This window comes from Carcharhinus amblyrhynchos, chromosome 14 (assembly GCF_965287045.1).
Source record: "Carcharhinus amblyrhynchos chromosome 14, sCarAmb.v2.hapA, whole genome shotgun sequence".
Taxonomy (NCBI): domain Eukaryota; kingdom Metazoa; phylum Chordata; class Chondrichthyes; order Carcharhiniformes; family Carcharhinidae; genus Carcharhinus; species Carcharhinus amblyrhynchos.
This window is the reverse complement of record NC_137337.1, coordinates 75,269,723-75,290,642: the sequence shown is the minus strand read 5'-3', so window position 1 is coordinate 75,290,642 and position 20,920 is coordinate 75,269,723. Positions and strand designations below refer to the sequence as shown.

At 43.4% G+C, this 20,920-nt stretch overlaps 1 protein-coding gene across 2 annotated transcripts in view; it reads right to left on the bottom strand.

Annotated features, from left to right (window-relative positions):
- The window catches only part of fsip1 (fibrous sheath interacting protein 1), a 295,310-nt gene that overhangs the window by 115,707 nt on the left and 158,683 nt on the right, over positions 1-20,920 (bottom strand). For both annotated transcript variants that reach the window (XM_080202068.1, XM_080202069.1), the window contains one exon: positions 3,872-4,012. In XM_080202068.1, the coding sequence (XP_080058194.1) occupies positions 3,872-4,012 (141 nt within the window). The remainder of the gene's footprint in view (positions 1-3,871; positions 4,013-20,920) is intronic.

Sequence of the window (20,920 nt, the reverse complement as noted above, 5' to 3'; positions counted from 1 at the left end):
AGCAGGAGATGGGACATGATGTGTGGAGATCCAGGGCAGTCTTTGTATCCGGGAGTTAATACATCAAAGCATTTTGCGAGATCAAAGTTTCAGATAGTTGTACCTGTGACATAAAAATCTTTACAAGCGCACAATGTTCGTGATCATAATACTGCTGCCCTCATAAAAAGGGCTGTGATGTATTAGTTGAAGTACCTGCTCCGAGGAATGGTCCCAATCTAACAGAATTGAATTTGTGCCTGATTTAACCATACCCAGATCCAAAAAAGTTAGTGATATGATTTTGTCATTTGTGGTCATACTTATTTTTAAACTTCGAATCATTTCTCCACAAAATTATAAACTGCGCTGTGTACTCTATGAACAGTATGCTTTGTCTGTATAGCACGCACTGTATCCTAATATATGTGACAATAATAAATCAAATCAAATCCTTCACTGTAGGATCGATATAATTCACCATCGGACACCAATTCTTCGGTGGATATAGGAAGAGAGCGAATGTTTCAAATCCAATATCATTCTTCTGCAAAGAGTCACACTGGGCTCAAAATGTTAACTCAGTTTCTCGCTTCACAGATGCTGCCAGGCCGGCTGAGTTTTTCTAGCACTTCTGTTTTTATTTACAAACTTCAGCATCTGCTATCTTTTTCTTCCATTAATCGCTAAGTGTTTAATTGTGCTTTGACTGAAATATTCCCTTACTTGGCACAGTGGTTAGCACTGCAGCCTCACAGTGCCAAGGAGCCGGATTCGATTCCTAGCTTGGATTACCGTCTGTGCGGTGTTTGCACATTCTCTCTGTGTCTGCGTGGGTTTCCTCCAAGTGCTCTGGTTTCCTCCAGGTGCTCAGGTTTCGTCCCACGGTCCAAAGATGTGCGGGTGAGGTGGATTGGCCATGCTAAATTGCCCCGAGTGTCGGGGGATTGGCAGGGTAAATGTGCGGGGTGACGGGAATAGGGCCTGGGTGGGATTGTGGTCAGTACAGAATGATGGGCCAAATGGCCTCCTACTGCACTGTAAGGATTCTATGAATCCAATTTGAATTGCATCTTATGAATCTATGATGAAAATTGAATTTCTATGGATTTGAAAAAGTAATGAAGGAAAGTAAATTTTGAGTGAGTCTGGAAATGTGTTTGAATCAGATACCTCGCTCTGTTTTGTGGAGCATGGCAATGGTGACACATGGGAACATTATGGGATGTTTTACCACACTGAAATAAATAGCTGTCCCAAACCACCGAAGATATAACATCTTGGGCAAAAATAGCAGGGGAATAAAATTAAATTACACCCCAAGACAAAAAGCTGTGGATTCATGCAATGACAAATTAGCATCCAGCAGAAGTACAGGACTTTGACTTTGCAATCCCTCTGGATTGATACACAGCCTGTGTCAAGAACTGAACAATGTATTAAAGGAGCGACACTTTAAGCTTGTGAAACGGCTAAAACACCCTCCCTCTGACTGCCCTAAGATAACTTCCTCCATTTTGGCTGCCTCCAAAGGTTCATCACAATTCACATTCAGACTGGGGTCCAGCGAGGCTGCGCCAGCCTGGCCCCCGGCAATGCCCAAGTGGCAAAATGCCAATACCCAAGGGGGCACCTTAGCACTACCCAGCTGGCATAGTGCAGCACCAAGAGAGGAATGAGAGTCAGGCCTAATGGGGCGACAATCAGTGGGAGTGGAGGGTCCTGCTGCCACTCTATATTTGGGCTGAGTGATAGAGGGAGAGAGGCCAGTGATTGGGGCCGCATTTCAGGGTGGGGAGATTGGGGGGAAGGCGGCAGTCCGCGGGGGGGTGGTTCAGGGCTGCCAGTGGTGGGGGGGGAGAAGATCGATGGGGGAGAATAGGAAATCCGGGCTGATGGGGGAGGGTGGTACATCGAGGCGGGCTGAGGGTGGGGGGGGGAGGATCGAGACCGGCTCAGAAATGTCCAGGTTCCAGCCAAGGGGAGGTTCAGAGGGCCAGTTTTGTGGATTCACGGGGCTGGCCACCATCGGAAGGCTGACAGTGCAGGGCCACTGCACACGTGAGCTTGGTGCTGGCAAATCGGCACATGCACAATGGCCCCCTCAGCACTATGCTGCCGGCCTCTCCAGTGGGAATAGGGCCAGTCCCCTGATTTTAGGACTGATGTACGTTTGTGCACTCTGCAGTGCACAGAGTGAGGGAGATTGTTTTTGAAACTCCCTCTGATAAAACCAGCGTGACCTACTCTAGTTTTTACACGAATCTGATACTAAATTTTGTTGGGAGAATCGCCTCCTTGCTTTATATTCCAGATTTATTAATGGAATTTAAATTCCACCTGCTGTGCTGGTGGGATTTGAACTCATGCCCTAGAACACTAACTTTGGCCTTTGGCTTACTAATGCAACTAAATTACCGTAACGAGTCTCACAACACCAGGTTGAACATCACTCACCTGATGAAGGAGCAGGGCTCTGAAAGCTTGTGCTACCAAATAAACTTGTTGGACTTTAACCTGGTATTATACGACTTCTTACTGTGCCCATCCCAATCCAACACCGGCATCTCCACATCATAATTAAATTACCAATACACCATAACTTCCCCATGCAATTATCTGTGAATTTCTTGGGATGGAATGCAGCCAGAGACATGCAGAATTAAAATGAGCCTAATGGCTTCCTTTTATTAAAACTGCTTCTGCAGACTCAAGCAGACTCCATCTGCTGGTACAAATGCATTTGGTAGCTTCATGTGATTCAAATGTACATTGCACTTTTCAAAACGCTACATCATCTGGAAGAATTTATATCTCCTTAAAGCATGAAGAATTCAAGTTCTTCATTACAATTCAACAGTACCTTTAGGATTATGAACAAAAACATATTGTTTAGAAATCATTTCTATTAATTTTCAAGCAATAATAATAATTTCAAGCAAAGTGCCTGGTGTCAGTTTTATGGAGTTATTTTACGATGATATTTTGTAACATGTAACTTACCAGGTTCTGAGGTTTTCAGAGAGATACAAACCTTCCCTAGTTTAGTGAAAAATACCAACATTTCTACCTATCACCAACCCATTAAGCCATTTGAACATTTTCATAAAATAATGCATAAGGTATTGTATTTTGTGGCCAGCTTGCATAGCCATGCACATTGAATTAGGTATAATTTTACTAAAAGGGAATGGAGAAAAGCTAGCAGTCAAACATGGCACTGAAGTTCTCATTCATTCCATTTAAAACCTCAGCATTAAAAACTCATGGCAGACTAAAGGTTGTTCTTCTGAACGGAGCTTCATCTTAAAAAGACTTAAGTTCTTTCATTGGCTATAATGGATCCATCCCCAGCCACAAGCTTACTGGAAAGTTAGTAAAGACACTATGGTGCATACAACAAAAGTACACTAAGCGAGCGAAAACAGGCATCATTTGGATTACGTGACCTTTTCGGAGATCGGGGCCGGTATTTTACGGCTTTGCTTGGGCAAGGCTCGTAAAATCCTGCCCAAAGCCAACAGAGTGTTTCGCTCTGCAAGCCATGCCCACCTCAATTCCAGGGTGGGGGGAAGGCATGGCGGTAAAATTCCGGCCGCAGAGTGGTTTCAGAGGGATGGAACCTTCAGAAGATGAAAAGAATCATTGATAAGCTACAAAATGTGGCACTGACCCATTGCAAAATGTGTTCTAATTTGAGTTATCTGCAGATACCAAGGTGGTGTAGCAGTGATCAAGCAATGAGTAATTGAAAACATAACGGAAAATCAATAATTTGATCCAATAAGAAATAAAATCAAGGGTTTCATCTTCAACTCATCCACTCCGCTTCTGCCATTCCCTGAAAGCATTTTCAGTTACCAAAATGTTTTCTATGGAGATCTTTACTCACTGAAGACTCGCTGAAGGCTGTTTCTAGACATTTCAGCCGTTGTTCTATCTCTTCCATTCGCAAGTGATGCTCCCGTTCTGCACGCAGTTGTACAAGGACCTCTTCACCTGGCTCAATCTCCACACGGCTGCTTACAGAGTCCTGGAAACAAACAGCCATTCAAAACAAACAGAACTAATTAATGGTGTAATTAAGGAGACATTTAGAGTCCAGTCTGTAATAAGGTTCACACTTGATTTTCATTTTGAATTATTAGTTTGATGCTCCTGTTACACAGTGTGAAGCACCTCAGGCAATATTGTGCCGTTAACTGGAACCACTACTGTTTCATTTAATACACAATTTCTGGACACTTTGTTGGCTTCTCAAAATGCAGTGGGATTAATAAAACACTAACTTTCAGTCAGAACTTTATTTACTGCAAGTCCATGCAATACTGGAAAAGTGATATTAATTTGTAATTAAATTGCACTTAAGATGTACTAGATAGGCTACTTTTCCATCAAGGATTTGGTAAGTGCATTCCCAAGTTCTAATAAACTAGAATCTGCAGTTATTTCTGATATATGCTGTACTATACCATTACTCTTTTTAGCCAAGATATATCTTAATAATAAGCAATTTTAATATATGAAATTAAAATATAAACATTAGGAAATAAAACATTCTAAAACTAAAACATTTTTTAAATGTACAAAAATGATTTGAACTAGGGTGGCACAGTGGTCAGCACTGCTGCCTCACAGCACCAGGGGCCCGGATTCAATTCCGGATGTGGGTGACTGACCATGTGGAGCTTGCACGTTCTCCCCGTGTCTGCATGGGTTCCCTGCCGGTGCTCTGCTTTCCTCCCACACTTCAAAGATGTGTCAGTTAGGTGGATTGGCCATGCTAAACTGCCCCTTAGGATTCCAAAATGTGTAGGTTAGGGGGTTAACCAGGTAAATATGTGGGGTTACAGGGATAGTGTTTCCATCAGACACTTAGTGCAGACTCAATGGGCCAATGGTCTTCCTTCTGCACTGTAAGGATTCTATGATTCTAGTTATGAAGATAAAGGATTTACTTTGAACTATAAAGTAAAATGTATTCTAAACTACTGCCAATTCTCAGCTTCTCCTGAATTCTTAAGAACACGTTCAATGAACATTTTTGATGACACAGCACCTAGAAATTGAAAAAGTGAACCACAAATGACAAATAATACAATGTACGTGGTAAATATTGAAGTAAATCTGATTCTGCACTTGTACTGACTTGCAGTAACATTCTTGAAATCTTGTCTTCAACCTGTGGCGACTCAGTCTTACTTAATTTTACTTGGAAAATAGGAAAATCAGTATGACCCCCAGGTTAAAACCTGGCATGTAAACAAACACCGAGACTCCTGCCTGTGCACATCCTGTGCACGTGAAGGTCCAAATACTGTTTTGTTTTGTTAAAAGAAAGTAATGTTGTACAAAGCACACTAACTTTTGCACCGCTAGGAAATGAACGGACAATATTGCCTCTTTAGTCAATAGACATATCTGATCGTTAGAGAATCGATTAAGAACATAAGAACATAAGAAATAGGAGCAGGAGTGGGCCATCTGGCCCTTCGAGCCTGCCCCGCCATTCAATAAGATCATGGTTGATCTGTCGTGGCTCAGTTCCACTTTCCGGCCCTCTCCCCATAACCCTTAATCCCCTCTCTTATCAAAAACCCATCAACCCGCTTCTTGAAAATATTTAGCAAGGCAGCCTCCACCACTTCAACGGGCAGAGAATTCCAGAGGTTCAACACCCTTTGAGTGAAGAAGTTCCTCCTCAACTCCGTTCTAAAACGCCCCCCCTTTATCTTGAGGCTGTGCCCCCTAGTCCTAGTGTCTTTTTTGAGCGGGAAGAGTCTCTCCACCTCCATCCTATCCATCCCATTCATCATCTTATACGTCTCAATGAGATCTCCCCTCATTCTTCTAAACTCTAACGAGTACAAGCCTAGTTTATTCAGCCTCTCCTCATAGCTCAACCCCCTCAACTCCGGTATCAGCCTAGTAAACCTCCTCTGCACTCCCTCCAAGGCCAAAATATCTTTGCGCAGGTGCGGCGCCCAAAACTGCACACAGTACTCCAGCTGCGGCCTCACCAATGCCCTATACAGCTGCAGCAAGACCTCCCTACTTTTATATTCAATCCCCTTCGCTATGAAGGCCAGCATCCCATTTGCCTTCCTGACCACCTGCTGCACCTGCAAGCTGGGTTTTTGCGACTCATGCACAAGGACCCCGAGGTCCCTCTGCACCGTCGCCTGCTGCAGTTTTTCGCCACATAAGTAATAGTCCTTCCTACCATTCTTCCTACCAAAGTGGACCACCTCACACTTGCCAACATTAAATTCCATTTGCCATTTCCTGGCCCATTCGCCCAGCCTATCTAGATCCTTCTGCAGACTCTCCACACCCTCCGCACAATTTGCCGTTCCCCCAATCTTGGTGTCATCCGCAAATTTCGACACCCTACACTCGGTTCCCTCCTCCAGATCATCTATATAAATGGTAAAAAGCTGAGGCCCCAGCACCGACCCCTGGGGCACTCCACTAGTCACCATCCGCCAATCCGAATAACACCCGTTGACCCCCACTCTCTGCCTCCTATTTGACAACCAATCCTCTATCTACTTTGAGAAGAAAGGAACACGGATAGAATATATTCCTAAAACAAGTCAGAAGTGTAACTTTAACACATCTTGCTGTTTTCAGCAGGTTTTAGATAGATTAATCTTCCCTCGAGCCGAGCTCCATTATTTACAAAGGATTTTGAAATGAAGAGGAAAAGAAAATTGTCATAATTAGTATATATCTGCATCCAAGACAAGAAAACCACCATTATACACCTGTTGTCACTGACAGATGGGAGTTGCAGCATTTATTAGCTGTGTCTTATTTCTACAATGGTTAGCACTGCTTCTTCACGGCGCCAGGGGCCCAGGTTCAATTCCGGCCTTGGGTCATTGACTGTGTGGAGTCAGCACGTTCTCCCCATCTCTGCATTGGTTTCCTCCGGGTGCTCCAGTTTCCTCCCACACTCCAAAGATGTACAGGCTTGGTTGATCGGCCATGCTAAATTGCCCCTTAGTGTCAGGGGGATTAGCAGGGTAAATACATGGGGTTAAATGGAAAGGGCCTGGGTGGGATTGGTGTCGGTGCAGGTTCGATGGGCCGACTGGCCTCATTCTGCACTGTACAAATCCTATGATACTCTTTGGCTACAAATCTATCTCTACCAGACTGGACAGAGATCTGTCATGCATGCTCACACATAAACACAAAACTCTAGCCTCACTTAGGAAATCTTAAGTGTACTGAAAATATGAAAATGAGTGCCATTTAAGGCAGCACAGTGGCGCAGTGGTGAGCACCACTGCAAACCTGGGTGAGACGCCCTTTTGGAGAGTCAGTGTAGGCTTGATGGGCTGAATGGCTTCCTTCTGCACAGTAGGGATTCTATGGATTGCTTCAGCATCTTACTAACGACAGCCTATATTTATATACATAAAATGTTGGAAAATCTCAGCAGAGAAGGGTCACCCGGACTCGAAACAATGGCTTTATTCTCTCTCCACAGATGCTGCCAGACCTGCTGAGATTTTCCAACATTTTCAGTTTTTGTTTCAGATTCCAGCATCCACAGTATTTTGCTTTTATTTTAACCTACATTTATACAGTGTTGTTAACATAACAGAAAAATTCCAAGCCGCTTCACAAGAGGATTACAAAATAAAATGACACCATGCCATTGAAGGGATATTTGGTCAGATGACTCAAACATTGGGTCAAAGAGGTAGGTTTTAAGGAGAGTCTTACAGGAATAAGCAAGGGAAAGAGGCAGAGAGGTATAGGAAGAGAATTCCAGAACTTTGGTCTTTCTCAAAAGACTAACAAAATTTGGCATGTCCGCTACGACTCCCACCAACTTTTACAGATGCACCATAGAAAGCATTCTTTCTGGTTGTATCACAGCTTGGTATGGGCTCCTACTCTGCCCAAGACTGCAAGGAACTACAAAGGGTTGCGAATGAAGCCCAACCCATCACACAAACCAGCCTCGCATCCATTGATTCTATCCACACTTCCCACTGCCTCTGTAAAGCAACCAGCATGACTAAGGACTCCATGCACCCCAGACATTCTTTCTTCCACCTTACATCAGAAAAACAATATAAAAATCTGAGGTCGCGTACCAACCGACTCAAGAACAGCTTCTTCCCTGCTGCCAACAGACTTTTCAATGGACCTACCTCGCATTAAGTTGATCTTTCTCTACACCCTAGCTACGACTGTAACACTACATTCTGCACGCTCTCCTTTCCTTCTCCTTGAACGGTATGCTTTGTCTGTATAGCGCGCAAGAAATAATACTTTTCACTGTATGTTAGTACATGTGACAATAATAAATCAAATCAAAGACAGCAAGACAGCTGATGGTACATCCGCCAATGGTGGAGCAATTAAAATCAGGGATACACGAGGCCAAAATCAGAGGGATGCGGATTTCTTCGAGGATTGTGAGGCTGCCAGAGAGTAGGTAGGTGTGAGGCCATGAAGAGATCGGAATGCAAGGATGAAAATTTTAAAATGAAGACTTTCACTTGATTGGGAGCCAATAAAAGTCAGAGAGCACAGGGATGATCAGACAAAAGACAAAGGCAGCAGGGTATTGATTTAACGTTTACAAAGGGCAGAACCCAGGGGTGCATTAAAATAGTCAAATTTATAGGTAGCAACATGGATGAGGATTTCAGCAGCCGATCAACTTGGACCTGAGCAAAGTCTGGTGATGTTACAGAGATAAAAATCAGCAGTCTTAGTGTTGTCACGAATATGTGGTCAGAAGCTCATCTCGGGATCAAATATGGCACCAAGGTTGTGAATAAACCGGCTTAATCTCAGACTGTTGCCAGGGAGAGAGATGTTATTCACAGTTTATCAAGTGCCCAGGAGGTGAAATAAAGCCACTGTGGAATTTTCGCTCATCAGAGTTACATCGGAATGTACAAAAATGACAAGCAGGAAAAGATAGCAGGCCCATAAGGCACACGCCACACTCATGATGGCTGGTACAGCACAAATAGACACTTCCAATACTCCCCCTCCCCATCCCTGCAGTCATGCGAGATATATTCCATGCTGTCAGTCAGGTGGTCTGAATGATTTCCCTCAAAGGAGTCTCATAACGCTCCTTCAGGAGAATGGATGGAATAAGAGTGAAATTACACTGTCACTTACTGATGTGTGGCTACAAAGCAGAAACTGCATAGCCTGAAACTGTACAGATACATCTCTCTGATCTCCAGCCATGGAAGAATTCAGGTTGTCTTTCTTTCCTTGGAGCCACATGCTTCCTACAGGCAATGATTCATTAGAAATACCTACATAATTCTCTTACTGTAACCTGAACTCCAACCTGAGCGGAACAAGCTTATCATTTTATATTCTGGTCTCTTTCTCCAGCAGGCAGCACGGTGGCACAGTGGTTAGCACTGCTGCCTCACAGCCCCAGAAACCCAGGTTCAATTCCTGGCTTGGGTCACTGTGTAGCGTTTGTACATTCTCCCCATGTCTGCGTGGGTTTCCTCCCACAGTCCAAAGATGTGCGGGTTAGGTGGATTGGCCATACTACATTGGCCCTTAATGTCAGGGGCACTAGCTAGGGTAAATGTATGGGGATAGGGCCTGGGTGGGATTGTGGTCGATGCAGGCTCAATGGGCTGAATGGCCTCCTGCTGCTCTGTAGGATTCTTGGTTCTATATGGATGTGCTTATAGCTGTGCTGCAGACAGCTCCTACATAAAGTGTGGTGAAATCTGACAAGTAAGTAGACTGGAGCTTTCTCTGGGAAGCATTCCCTCCATATTGCAATTATTGCTATTGGTTTTGTCAAATGCAGTGTTTTCAGATGAAAGTACAATAAAATCATGCAATGTAAAATCCAATTCTTTCAATGCCCCCTTCTGCACTGTAGGAATTCCTTGATTCTAAGTTTATGAATTAATTGTAAACACTGGCTACTAAAATCAAATTGCCGAATTTCAAATGAGTCGTACAAACAATACTGCAAGTTACCTGTGTGGTTGCTTTAATAAGAAAGCTGCATTGTACTCATGTGTTAATTATGAGAATGGAACAGATTTCCCCTCCGTCTGCCTGTTGTGCTCTGGGACAGACGCTATGCATATTCTTCCCACCTGGCAGTACAGATCTAGGCCGGAATTCTCCCATCCCACCCGCCACTGGAATTTTAGGGGGCGGGTTGCAGAGAAAGTGAAACGCCATCGGCGGCCGGGCAGGAATTTCCAGCTTTTAGACCGGAGAATTCCGCCCCTAAACCCTTTGTTTCACTCGGTCTGTGATTCAATCAGAATGAAATTGAAACTCGATCCTGTTCTGCAAACTCAAAACTGACTTGATGGACACATTTAACCTGAATGCTGCCAAAAAATGCAAAGGTACAATCATCATCTTGTTTCTTGATCTTCTCCTGGGCTTAGACTCTGGTTTATGCATTTTCAATTTGCGGTTACAGCAGTCACAACAGTTTTGTCTGTGACTGAAAGAAATAGCCAGTCTGAGAAAAGAAAACAACCTATTCTTACTATAGTGTTACTCAGGGTCACATTTTTGCTGCATTTCTGGCTGATATATAGCACACCATGAGCCCAGTAGGCTCATTTGGTTTCTAACTTCTCATGCATGGTTTTACATAGCAGTACAAAATACACCAAAACCTTTCTAAATAAGAGAAATGAAAATGGCTGAAACATAGGTGGTATTTGTTTAAGTATTAAACTGTGGGTAAATATAATTTAAATTCATTGTTATAGAATCATAGAGGTTTACAGCATAGAGACAGGCCCTTCGGCCCAACTTGTCCATATCACCCAGTTTTTACCGCTAAGCTAGTCCCAATTGCCTGTGTTTGGCCCATATCCCTCTTTACCCATCTTACCCATGTAACTGTCTAAAAAGGCAAAATGCCTTCTTTGCCATCTTGTCCACCTGTGACTCCACTTCCAAGGAGCTACGACTGTGTACCCCTTGATCTCTTCGTTCTGTAACTCTCCCCAACGCCCTACCATTAACTGAGTAAGTCCTGCCCTGGTTCAGTCTACCAAAATGCATCACCTCACATTTATCCAAATTAAACTCTATCTGCCATTCATCAGCCCACAGGTCCGACTGATCAAGATCCCGTTGCAATCCTCGGTAACCTTCTTCACTACCCACTCTGCCACCAATCTTGGTGTCATCTGCAAACTGACTAACCACGCCTCCTAAATTCTTATCCAAATCATTGATATAAATGACAACTAACAGTGGACCCAGCGCCAATCACTGAGGCACAATGCTGGTCACAGGTCTTCAGTTTGAAAGAGAACTCTCTACAACCCCTCTCCATCTTCTATTGTCGAGCAAAGTTTCTGTCCAATTGGCTAAGTATAATCAATAACTATGAATCAATATTAATGACAACTGGATCAGCATCCACACATTTACATGGGAAGTTTAATTGTGTGTGAAATAATTTAGGTTGAGCTTGGGCACATAAGCAGGAGCCTTAAAAGGATCAAGACGGAAGATATATGGGTAAATTTTCATTGAGGCGTTGCAACTGGAATCATATTGCGCTGTTTTAAAAATGAATTCAGTGGAAAACCCATACTAAATTTGTCTGCTTATTTTAACAAAGATGTTAAAATATTTTTTTGATGATGTTAATGTGTCTGTTCCGAATGTTGCAGTCTGATTTCAACATCTTTGAATCCTGATAGCAGCGGGAGTTTGTAAGTCTGAGGGTTGAAACTGAGATTGATTGAGTTGTTAAGATAGTTTAGAATCTTCGCTGTTAATGAAAATGTTTCCAATCTCCCTCGCAATTCCAGCATTCACATTCAGACAAAACTGTTTTAAAAAAAAAAGCTTGTCAAGCAGAACAAATTCCACGTTAATTGTGAATGTTTTCAAACCTTTTTCAGCAGGGAGCCTGACGGCAAGATTTTCTTTAAACGTGCTTTGCTGGTGTGCAATTTAGACCCGTCTTACAACCCGGTGCCAATTATAGTTCCGGCTGAAAGCCGAACCCCTGTCCTTTTGTTAATGCAGCCAAGAGTAATCTACAGGAGGAAACTGCACAAATCAAAATGTGTCGAACAATTTCCCACAGCACACCTACATACTTTGCTGCCTTACTGCAAAGTAAAGGATGACCTTGCAGAATATATCTTTGCAATTAGTTTCTTCCTTCTGACAATCAGCATTTTCAGAGGATCCATTTGCAGAAATGCATGCTGACTTTGCAAACAGTGAAACAAATAGCTTGACTTTCTTACAATCATCCGGATTCAAATATATCGTTGGGGAAACAATGATATATAGCAATCTTTTTATTACTTGCACGCCTGATTTGCTTTGATCTATTATCGTCACATGTATTAGTGTACACTGAAAAGTATTGTTTCTAGCGCGCTATACAGGCAAAGCATACCATTCATTGAGAAGGAAAGGAGAGAGTGCAGAATGTAGTGTTACAGTCATAGTTAGGATGTAGAGAAAGATCAACTTAATGCGGGGTAGGTCCATTCAAAACTCTGACAGCATCAGGGAAGAAGCTGTTCTCGAGTCGGTTGGTACGGGACCTCAGACTTTTGTAGCGTTTTCCCAATGGAAGAAGGTGGAAGAGAGAATGTCCGGGGTGTGTGGGATCCTTAATTATGCTGGCCGCTTTTCCGAGGCAGCGGGAAGTGTAGACGGAGTCAATGGATGGGAGGCTGGTTTGCATGATGGATTGGGCTACATTCTTGACCCTTTGTAGTTTCTTGCAGTCTTAGGCAGGGCAGGAGCCCATACCAAGCTGTGGTACAACTGGAAAGAATGCTTTTTATGGTTAATCTGCAAAAGTTGGTGAGAGTCATAGCTGATATGACAAATTTCCTTAGTCTTTTGAGAAAGTGGGCTAACTATAGTGTCAGCATGGGGGAACCAAGACTGGTTGATGGTGACCTGGACACATAAAAACTTGAAGCTTTCAATAATGGGTTCTTATTTAGTTGAAAATTGGTACTGATTTTAGTACAGTAAAGCTTGTACATTAAAATGTTAAAGAGGAAGATGAAGGGAGCAGTAATTGTCATACATAACAGTCACCAAACTCCAAAGTAATTCATTACTCCAAGGTCACGGTATAAATACAAGCATTACTTCATTTTACAGCAGGTCGCCATTCCTTTCTATCGCACAAACACCAATACTGTTATCCTGGCCTCACTGAAAAACGCATTACGAGATCCCTGCTATGCTGGCCAGAGGGTCGGACGCCTCCAAAACCACCTGTCATTAGTTTTGTAATGAAAAATTCCACCTACTATCTGCAAATGGTGCATCAAACTGAGGTTCTTGCTTGTTGTGTGCACCCATCACTTGAGAAACACGGAGTCCTTGGCCAGTTGATAGAACCACTAAATAAGACACATCTACTGATCGTTCATCTCACCAATGTGCGGAATGGCGGCGGGGGTGGGGGGGAGAGTATTGCTAATGCAAAAGACACTTATCTGCACAAATGGTGCAATGCAACGATAATTGTAGGAGCACCTTTGAGATTTTTTGATGTGCTGCCAGATTTAGAAGTGTTCTTATTACACCCCATACTTAATACATTTGGCTTTATCACCACTCCATTGGTCCACTTTCACTTCATTAAGACTAGGCAGTGGTCCAGGGATCTGTAAACCATAGCGGAGTATGTGTTGGATGCACAAAACAAAGGCTACAATTCTTGGCCTTTTTTCTCTCCCTTAATTACGGGGTCTCAAGACATCTCCATGAGCCCACAATACAGGAACTGTGCCGCACTGAGACTGAGAAGCTGGTTAAGCTGCACAGTGCATCTGTTTACTGGTCCACCCACAAACCAAGCGCTGCATTTTTAGAAGAGTAGAACAGAAGACAGGGCCATGTGGTTGAATTCCTTTGCTGTTACGCTGTCGACTCTGCGGCCTTCTGTAAAGTGCGAACATTGCTTCATGACGAAGCTTTATGAATCTAAATTAGAAGACCTGCCTACAAACATACCCATGAGGCCAGTCTTGACCTAACAAGGTTTGGCAGGTTTCTTATTGCCAGCACACAGTGAGGAGCATAAGGAAATGCTTTCAAATAATCACTTAGTAAACGACTGTTTTGGGAATAATTGACCAAGGTCTTATGGAATGAGAAACTTTGCCTGAAGGGTGGTGCTGTCTAAATCTATTAATATCCTAGAGGGAGTAAGCCTTTCGCTTAGTGGTATAGTTTCCTCTTTTATGCCAGAACTCTGGCTCCGAATTCTGAATGACATCCCACAGGGTATTCCAGTCCAGTGGGTGTGAGGGACTCACTTTCCATCAAATGTTTTGTGGGAATCCATAAAACCCTCTCCTGTATTAGACTAACTATCCAATTGCTTCATTCAAACCTCGTATTTGAAGCATGTGGGCCATTATTGCCTATCACTACCATCCCTCATCATTGTTGTTGCTAATTTACCCCCAAACCCACAATCCCAGCCTCGGGCATCTCCAATCACTGTCTGTAACCCTGCTAGCCATCGCTTCCATCTCGAATTGTTTCCTTTCACCAATTACCTAAGTTCTGCGATTGGTGTCTTCGATTCCTCTTCACTAGCGAGCCGCTTGAGATCACCTATTAACTCGCTATGGAGGGGGGGGCACGGTGGCGCAGCGGTTAGCACTGCTGCCTCACAACACCAGGGACCCAGGTTCAATTCCGGCCTCAGGTCACAGTCTGCGTGGAGTTTGCACTTTCTCCCATGTCTGTGTGGGTTTCCTCCAAGTCTCCCCACCAAGGTCCAAAGATATGTGGGTTATGTTGACTGGCCATGCTAAATTGACCCTAGTGTCAGGGGGATTAGGACCTGGGGAAAAGGACCTGGATGGGATTGTGGTCAGTGTAAACTCAATGGGCCAAATGGCCTCCTTCTGCACTGTAGGGATTCTATGATTCTCTGAGAGTTGTGGAATCCAAGTCCAAATCATGAACAAAGAACAGCAGCTACCTTGCACTGAGCCCAGGCTCCTGTTTGACTGTATTTGCTTCGTCAACCAACTTTCTATCTGCCTGATTTTTTTCCAACAAGTTGCTCGCGAGCCATTTCATCAAATGCCTCCTGCAAATCCATTTATATTTATGCATTTTCTTTGTCCAACCAGTGAGTCAGTTATTTAGAGAAAAATTCTTACAATGATCAAATATGACATGTTTGTAACAAATTTGTGCTTGTGTTGAATCATTCACTCCTGATCACGGCACGGTGGCACAGTGGTTAGCATTGCTGCCTCACAATGCTAGGGTCCTGGGTTCGATTCCCGGCTTGGGTCACTGTCTGTGCAGAGTTTGTATATTCTTCCTGTGTCTGTATGGGTTTCCTCCCACAGTCCAGAGACGTGCTGATTAGGTGCACTGGCTGTGCTAAATTCTGTCTCAGTGTACCCGAGCAGGCATTGGAGTGTAGCAACTAGAGTATTTTAGCAGAAACTTCATTGTGGTGTTAATGTAAGCTTACTTGTAACTTATAAATAAATAAATTTTAAGGTATAAACTCCAAACAGACAAAGGCTGGAATTGAACCTGAATCCCTGGCGCTGTGAGGCTGAAGTGCTAACCATTGTGCCACCATAGGAAGTGTGGTAGCTAATTTGCATGTAGCAAGCTCCCACAAATGATAATGAGGGTATTCTGTTTTTCTCTTGCGATGTTGTTTGAGGAATAGCGATTGGCTGGAAGATCTCCAGCATCACTCATCACTCAAGTGTCAGGCTGCACGATCTCCTCAAACCCCTGGAGTTAGACTTGATCTTCTGATTCAATGACAAGAGTGTTACCAGTGAGCCAAGACTGAAATCAAAGTTCAAACACCAATAAGCATTCTGAAACAGTGCAGTATAAAGCTGGCTAAAGAGAATGAGGAATTGCCTGATCTGCTCCCACTGGCAGAATGTAAAAAACAAATGAGAGCCATTCTGCCCATCAATTCTACACTCCCTCCACAGAACCCATACAATATAATCACCTTTCCCTTACCCTGATTAAAAAGTCCTACATATTCTGTATACCTTAATCAGGTCCGCCTTCTCTGCTTCCAGGAAAACAACCCCAGCCCCACCAGCCTCTCTTTGGCGGCGCGGTGGCACAGTGTTTGAAACTGCTGCCTCCATGGTGCCAGAGACCTGGGTTCGATTGCCAGCTTGGGTCACTGTCTGTGTGGAGTCTGCACATTCTCCCTGTGTCTGCATGGGTTTCCTCCGGGTGCACTAGTTTCCTCCCACACTGGCGTAGTCAGCTGCACAGTGGTTGGCACTGCTGCCTCACAGTTCTAGGGATCTGGGTTCAATTCCCTTTGTCAAAGCGAAAAGGCATAAAAAGTGGGGGATATTTATTTACACAGACCTGTTGGCTATTTTCTGTTCAGGGCAAATACACGGGGATAGGGCCTGGGTGGATTACTGTCAGTGCAGTACATGGACTGCAGTGATTCAAGAAGGCAGCTCACCACCGCCTTCTCATTGGCAACTAGGGATGGGCAATAAATGCTGGCCAGCCAGCGATGCCCATGTCCCACAAATGCATTTAAAAAAGGTTCGATGGGCTGCAACGGCCTCCTTTTGTACTGTAGGGATTCTACGATTAGCAGTGTGAGCCGTAACTCCTCATTTCCCACTCTCACCCCACCAGGGTCCTTATAATAAACTGTTGGCGAGTGACATGATGCTAGACATTTTAATTAATCTTTCAAGTATATAATTTCTTTTAAATAATCCTCACAATTCCCTTTCCTGTTTTCTTTACGTTTTCCCCTTCTTGTGCCTCGCGTGGCAATTCACACTCCAAACAATTTAACGCTTTGAAAATCTACCAGCTCCGTTTTGTTTTACATATTTCACCCTATTCAACTAATAGTTCACCGGTAGCAGTGACAGATCATTTACTCCTACTTCTACAGGTACATCAAGTAAGCCTTTTACTTAAAATGGGTGTTAATAAAAATCAAAAAACCTCCAACATTGTAAAGTGGGGGAAAAAAAGGCTGGTGAGGTTTTTCAAAAATGTAATATAAAGTAGTTCTAAAGCCATGTTGTCACTGTAACATTGGAGTGGCAGGGGTAACACAGTGGTTAGCACTGCTACCTCAAAGCGACAGGGACCCAGGTTCATTTCCCAGTTTAGAGATCAAACAGTCAAAGTTTTACAGCATGGAAACAGATTGTTCAGCCCAACTTGTCCATGCTGCCCAGTTTTTACTACTAAGCTAGTCCCAGTTGCCTGCATTTGGCCTATATCCTTCTATAGCAATCTTACCCTTGTAACTATCTAAATGCTTTGTAAAAGACAAAGTTATATTCACCTCCACTAGTGCCACTGGCAGCCCGTTCCAGACACTCACCACCTCTGAATGAAAAAATTGCCCCTTTTGTATCTCTCCCCTGCTAGGGTCACTGCCTGTGCAAAGTCCGCATGTGTCTGCGTGGGTTTCCTCCAGGTGTTCCGGTTTCCTCCCACAGTCCGAAAGACGTGCTGGTTAGGTGCATCGGCCATGCTAAATTCTCCCTCAGTGTACCCGAACAGACGCCAGGATGTGGCAACTAGGGGATTTTCACAGTAACTTCATCGCAGTGTTAATGTAAGCTAACCTGTGACAAATAAATAAACTTTACCAAGCGGTGCTCTGTCTCAAAGCAGATCTCTGGCTAATTTGCTTCATCCTGAACCTTTATTCTTGGCAGCTTTTGTCAACAATGGTTTGCTACTGCCTTCCACTCGCAAGGTGAGGAGACAGGTCCTACGTTTACCTCTTTGGAACTAAATCGCTCCATTGGCGTTAGTCTGGACCACACAGGAGCCATGCAGTCAACTGAATTAACCAGCCCCACATGATGCAACCTAATAAAGCAGTTTATGCCTGAGATTACAGTCTGTACTCCAAATACTAAAGAGTCCAAGATTTATTAGTTTTACCCATCACATTTTGTGCTCAAAATGGGTGATGTAGAATTCCTTTGTAATTTCTGTGAATGACAAATGGGGTGTCCATCATTCATAGATAAAGAAACTCAAAACAGCTTTCAAACTTATTGAACAGGACCAAACATAACAAGAAAAGCTGGCAGCATACAGTGGGAATACCATAGATATGGGGGGCTAAAAGACAAATTTTATATTGAGATTTACAACACAGAAAGAGGCCCTTCGGCCCAACGCTGCCTGTGTGCAGTCTGCACGTTCTCCCTATGTTTGCGTAGGTTTCCTCTGAGTGCTCCAATTTCCTCCCACAGTCTGAAAAACATGCTGGTTAGATGCATTGGGCGTGCTAAATTGTCCCTCCGCTGGAGGGGATTTTTACAGTAACTTCATTGCAGTGTTAATGTAAGCCTACTTGTGACACTAATAAATAAACTTTGTGAACTAAAGCAATGGAGGCTAGCAGCAGGTGAGACTGAATTTATTTCAGTTATAAAAAGATTGCCGTCGTGGTTTTGCATAAGATATTCGAAATGAATCATGCTTTGTGCCTCTAAAACAAGCCCGTAAGCATAAGGTTAAGCCTGAATGTATAACACTGCATTATGAAGGGATTTCGCAAGTTCCTCAGTGAGGAGCGTAAGCCAACATAAGGAGTGTGTGGGTTAGTATAAAGTTGCCCAGTGGTGTGTCACTAGTAATTCAGGTCTCTCAGACAGTGTTTGGTTGCCTTACAGAGTTTGGAAGGAATTTCTCAGCCTCTCTTGAAATTGGCTGCAATTTTCTCCCCGTGTTTTTGTCTCTCTGAGTAGTCGGCATTTGCTATCAGTTGGTGCATACGGTCCAGTGGATAGGGGCGAGCCTGACTTTTCTCCCTCCCTTCATATATTCAGTGTTGAGAATGGAAATGTCTTTATCTGTGCATATTTCATTCTTGGAGTTCTGACATTCAAGACAACTGTGTGCAATTGTGTTTAGTTATAATTGGCCTTTGTCCTACAGGCTAATAAATCTCTCAGCGGTTAAAAAAATTGCACATTGAAGCACATTTCACTCCAAGCAGAAGGAAACAAAAATACTTAATTAAAATGTCATTGGTTTCTTATGGCACTGCAGAAAAATCTTTTTTTTAAAGTTTATTTATTAGTGTCACAAGTAGGCTTACATTAATGCTGCAATTAGGACTGAGCTGAGGAGAAATTTCTTCACCCAGAGGGTGGTGAATGTGTGGAACTCACAACCACAGGAAGTAGTTGATGCCAAGATGTGTGATTTCAAGAAGAAATTAGATATAGCTCTTGGGGCTAAAGGGATCAAGGGATAAGGAGGGGGAAGGGGGGATTCGAATATTGAATCTGATGATCATAATGAATGGCGGAGCAGGCTCAAAGGGCCAAATGGCCTATTCTTGCATGAATGTTACATGAACTAACACAATAAATGAAATCTGTATTTTGTACCTGCAAATAGCATGTGCAATAGTAAACAACGATGCACATTTAAATATTCCTTTGATATGTTGTTTTTAGGAATGGTGAGCCCAGCTTCATAAACCTTTTGAATGAAGGAAGTTACTGAGATTTCTGTGAAAATCCTCTAGTCGCCACACTCCGGCGCCTGTTAAGGTACACTGAGGGAGAACACATCATAGCTAAAGCTCCCAACCAGCATGTCTTTCTCACTGTAGGAGGAAACCAGAACTCCCGGAGGAAACCCATGCAGACACAAGGAGAACGTGCAGACTCTACGCAGACATTCACCCAAGCCGGGAATCGAACGTGAGTTCTTGGCGCTGTGAAGTAGCGGTGCTAACCACTCTGTCACTGTGCAGAGAAAATGTATCCCCTGTACTTTCCTTTAACTTATCCTCTTTGGAGCACTGAAACCTTTCCTTTAATGAAGCATGAATGCTAGTTATCTACTGCAGCACAACACGAGGAACTTATCTATCCTTTAAACTGCATCAGAGAGAGCTGCCTTCAACCATCTCAGCATTGTAATTTGTAGCAGCACAATTGCTGAGGCTGTGATAACTTTCCAACTCTCCCCTTCGACTCCAGCTGCCCCTCTCGTTCTCGCCCTCCTCCCCTTTCCCAGTGAAACGTTCATATTGTAATCATACAAATGAACACAATCTACTCATCCCGTAGGGTTTGAACCATCTCATGAGGCGGTGTGTAACAGCATCCAAACCGGATGCTTTTCTGCAACTCTGCACTAATTATGAACATTGCAATCAATGCCTTGAAACTTCTGCAAATTGAGTCTTGCTGAAATAGACATGTAACGACTTTAATCAGGTGATTGAGGTGGGCCTGTAAGAATATGAATTCCCTGATGAAGGGCCACATTAATGGGTCAATCAGGCAGTCTCTTGCTTTGTATTTAACCAGGCGTGTCAGTTCCTCTGGGACTCTGAGTGTAGACGGTGAACTGACAGCGCTCTGTATGCTGTTGTCAGATTTGTAAATAAAGGGATTCTGGTGAAGGGACTTCTGCCTCCGAGGGCTTATGACAAGGTGAAAGAATTCTTTCTAGAGTTACGGCCTCAGAGTTAGGAAAGGAAAGTAATGACATTGGTTTGGGACCAACAATTATTTACATCAGGAATAAATATAGTTCACAAAACATTGTCCCACATTCAAAACATAATTCACTCAAAGCTCCCACATCTCCTCATGCTAACAAAATAACATACGCATTGGAAGTTGCCAACCTCCACCAAAAGGTTTATGAAGCTCAACTCCCCATTTCTAAAAATAATATATCAGTAGAATATTTATATGTGCATCATTGTTTACAACACACATGCTATTTGCAGATATAAAACACAAATTTCATTTATTGTGTTACTTCATGTAACATACATGCAGGGATAGGCCATTCGGCCTTCGAACCTGCTCCATCCTTCATTATGATCATGGCTGATCATCGAATTCAATATCCTAATTCCCCCCCCGCCGATATCCTTGATCCCTTTAGCCCCAAGCGATATCTC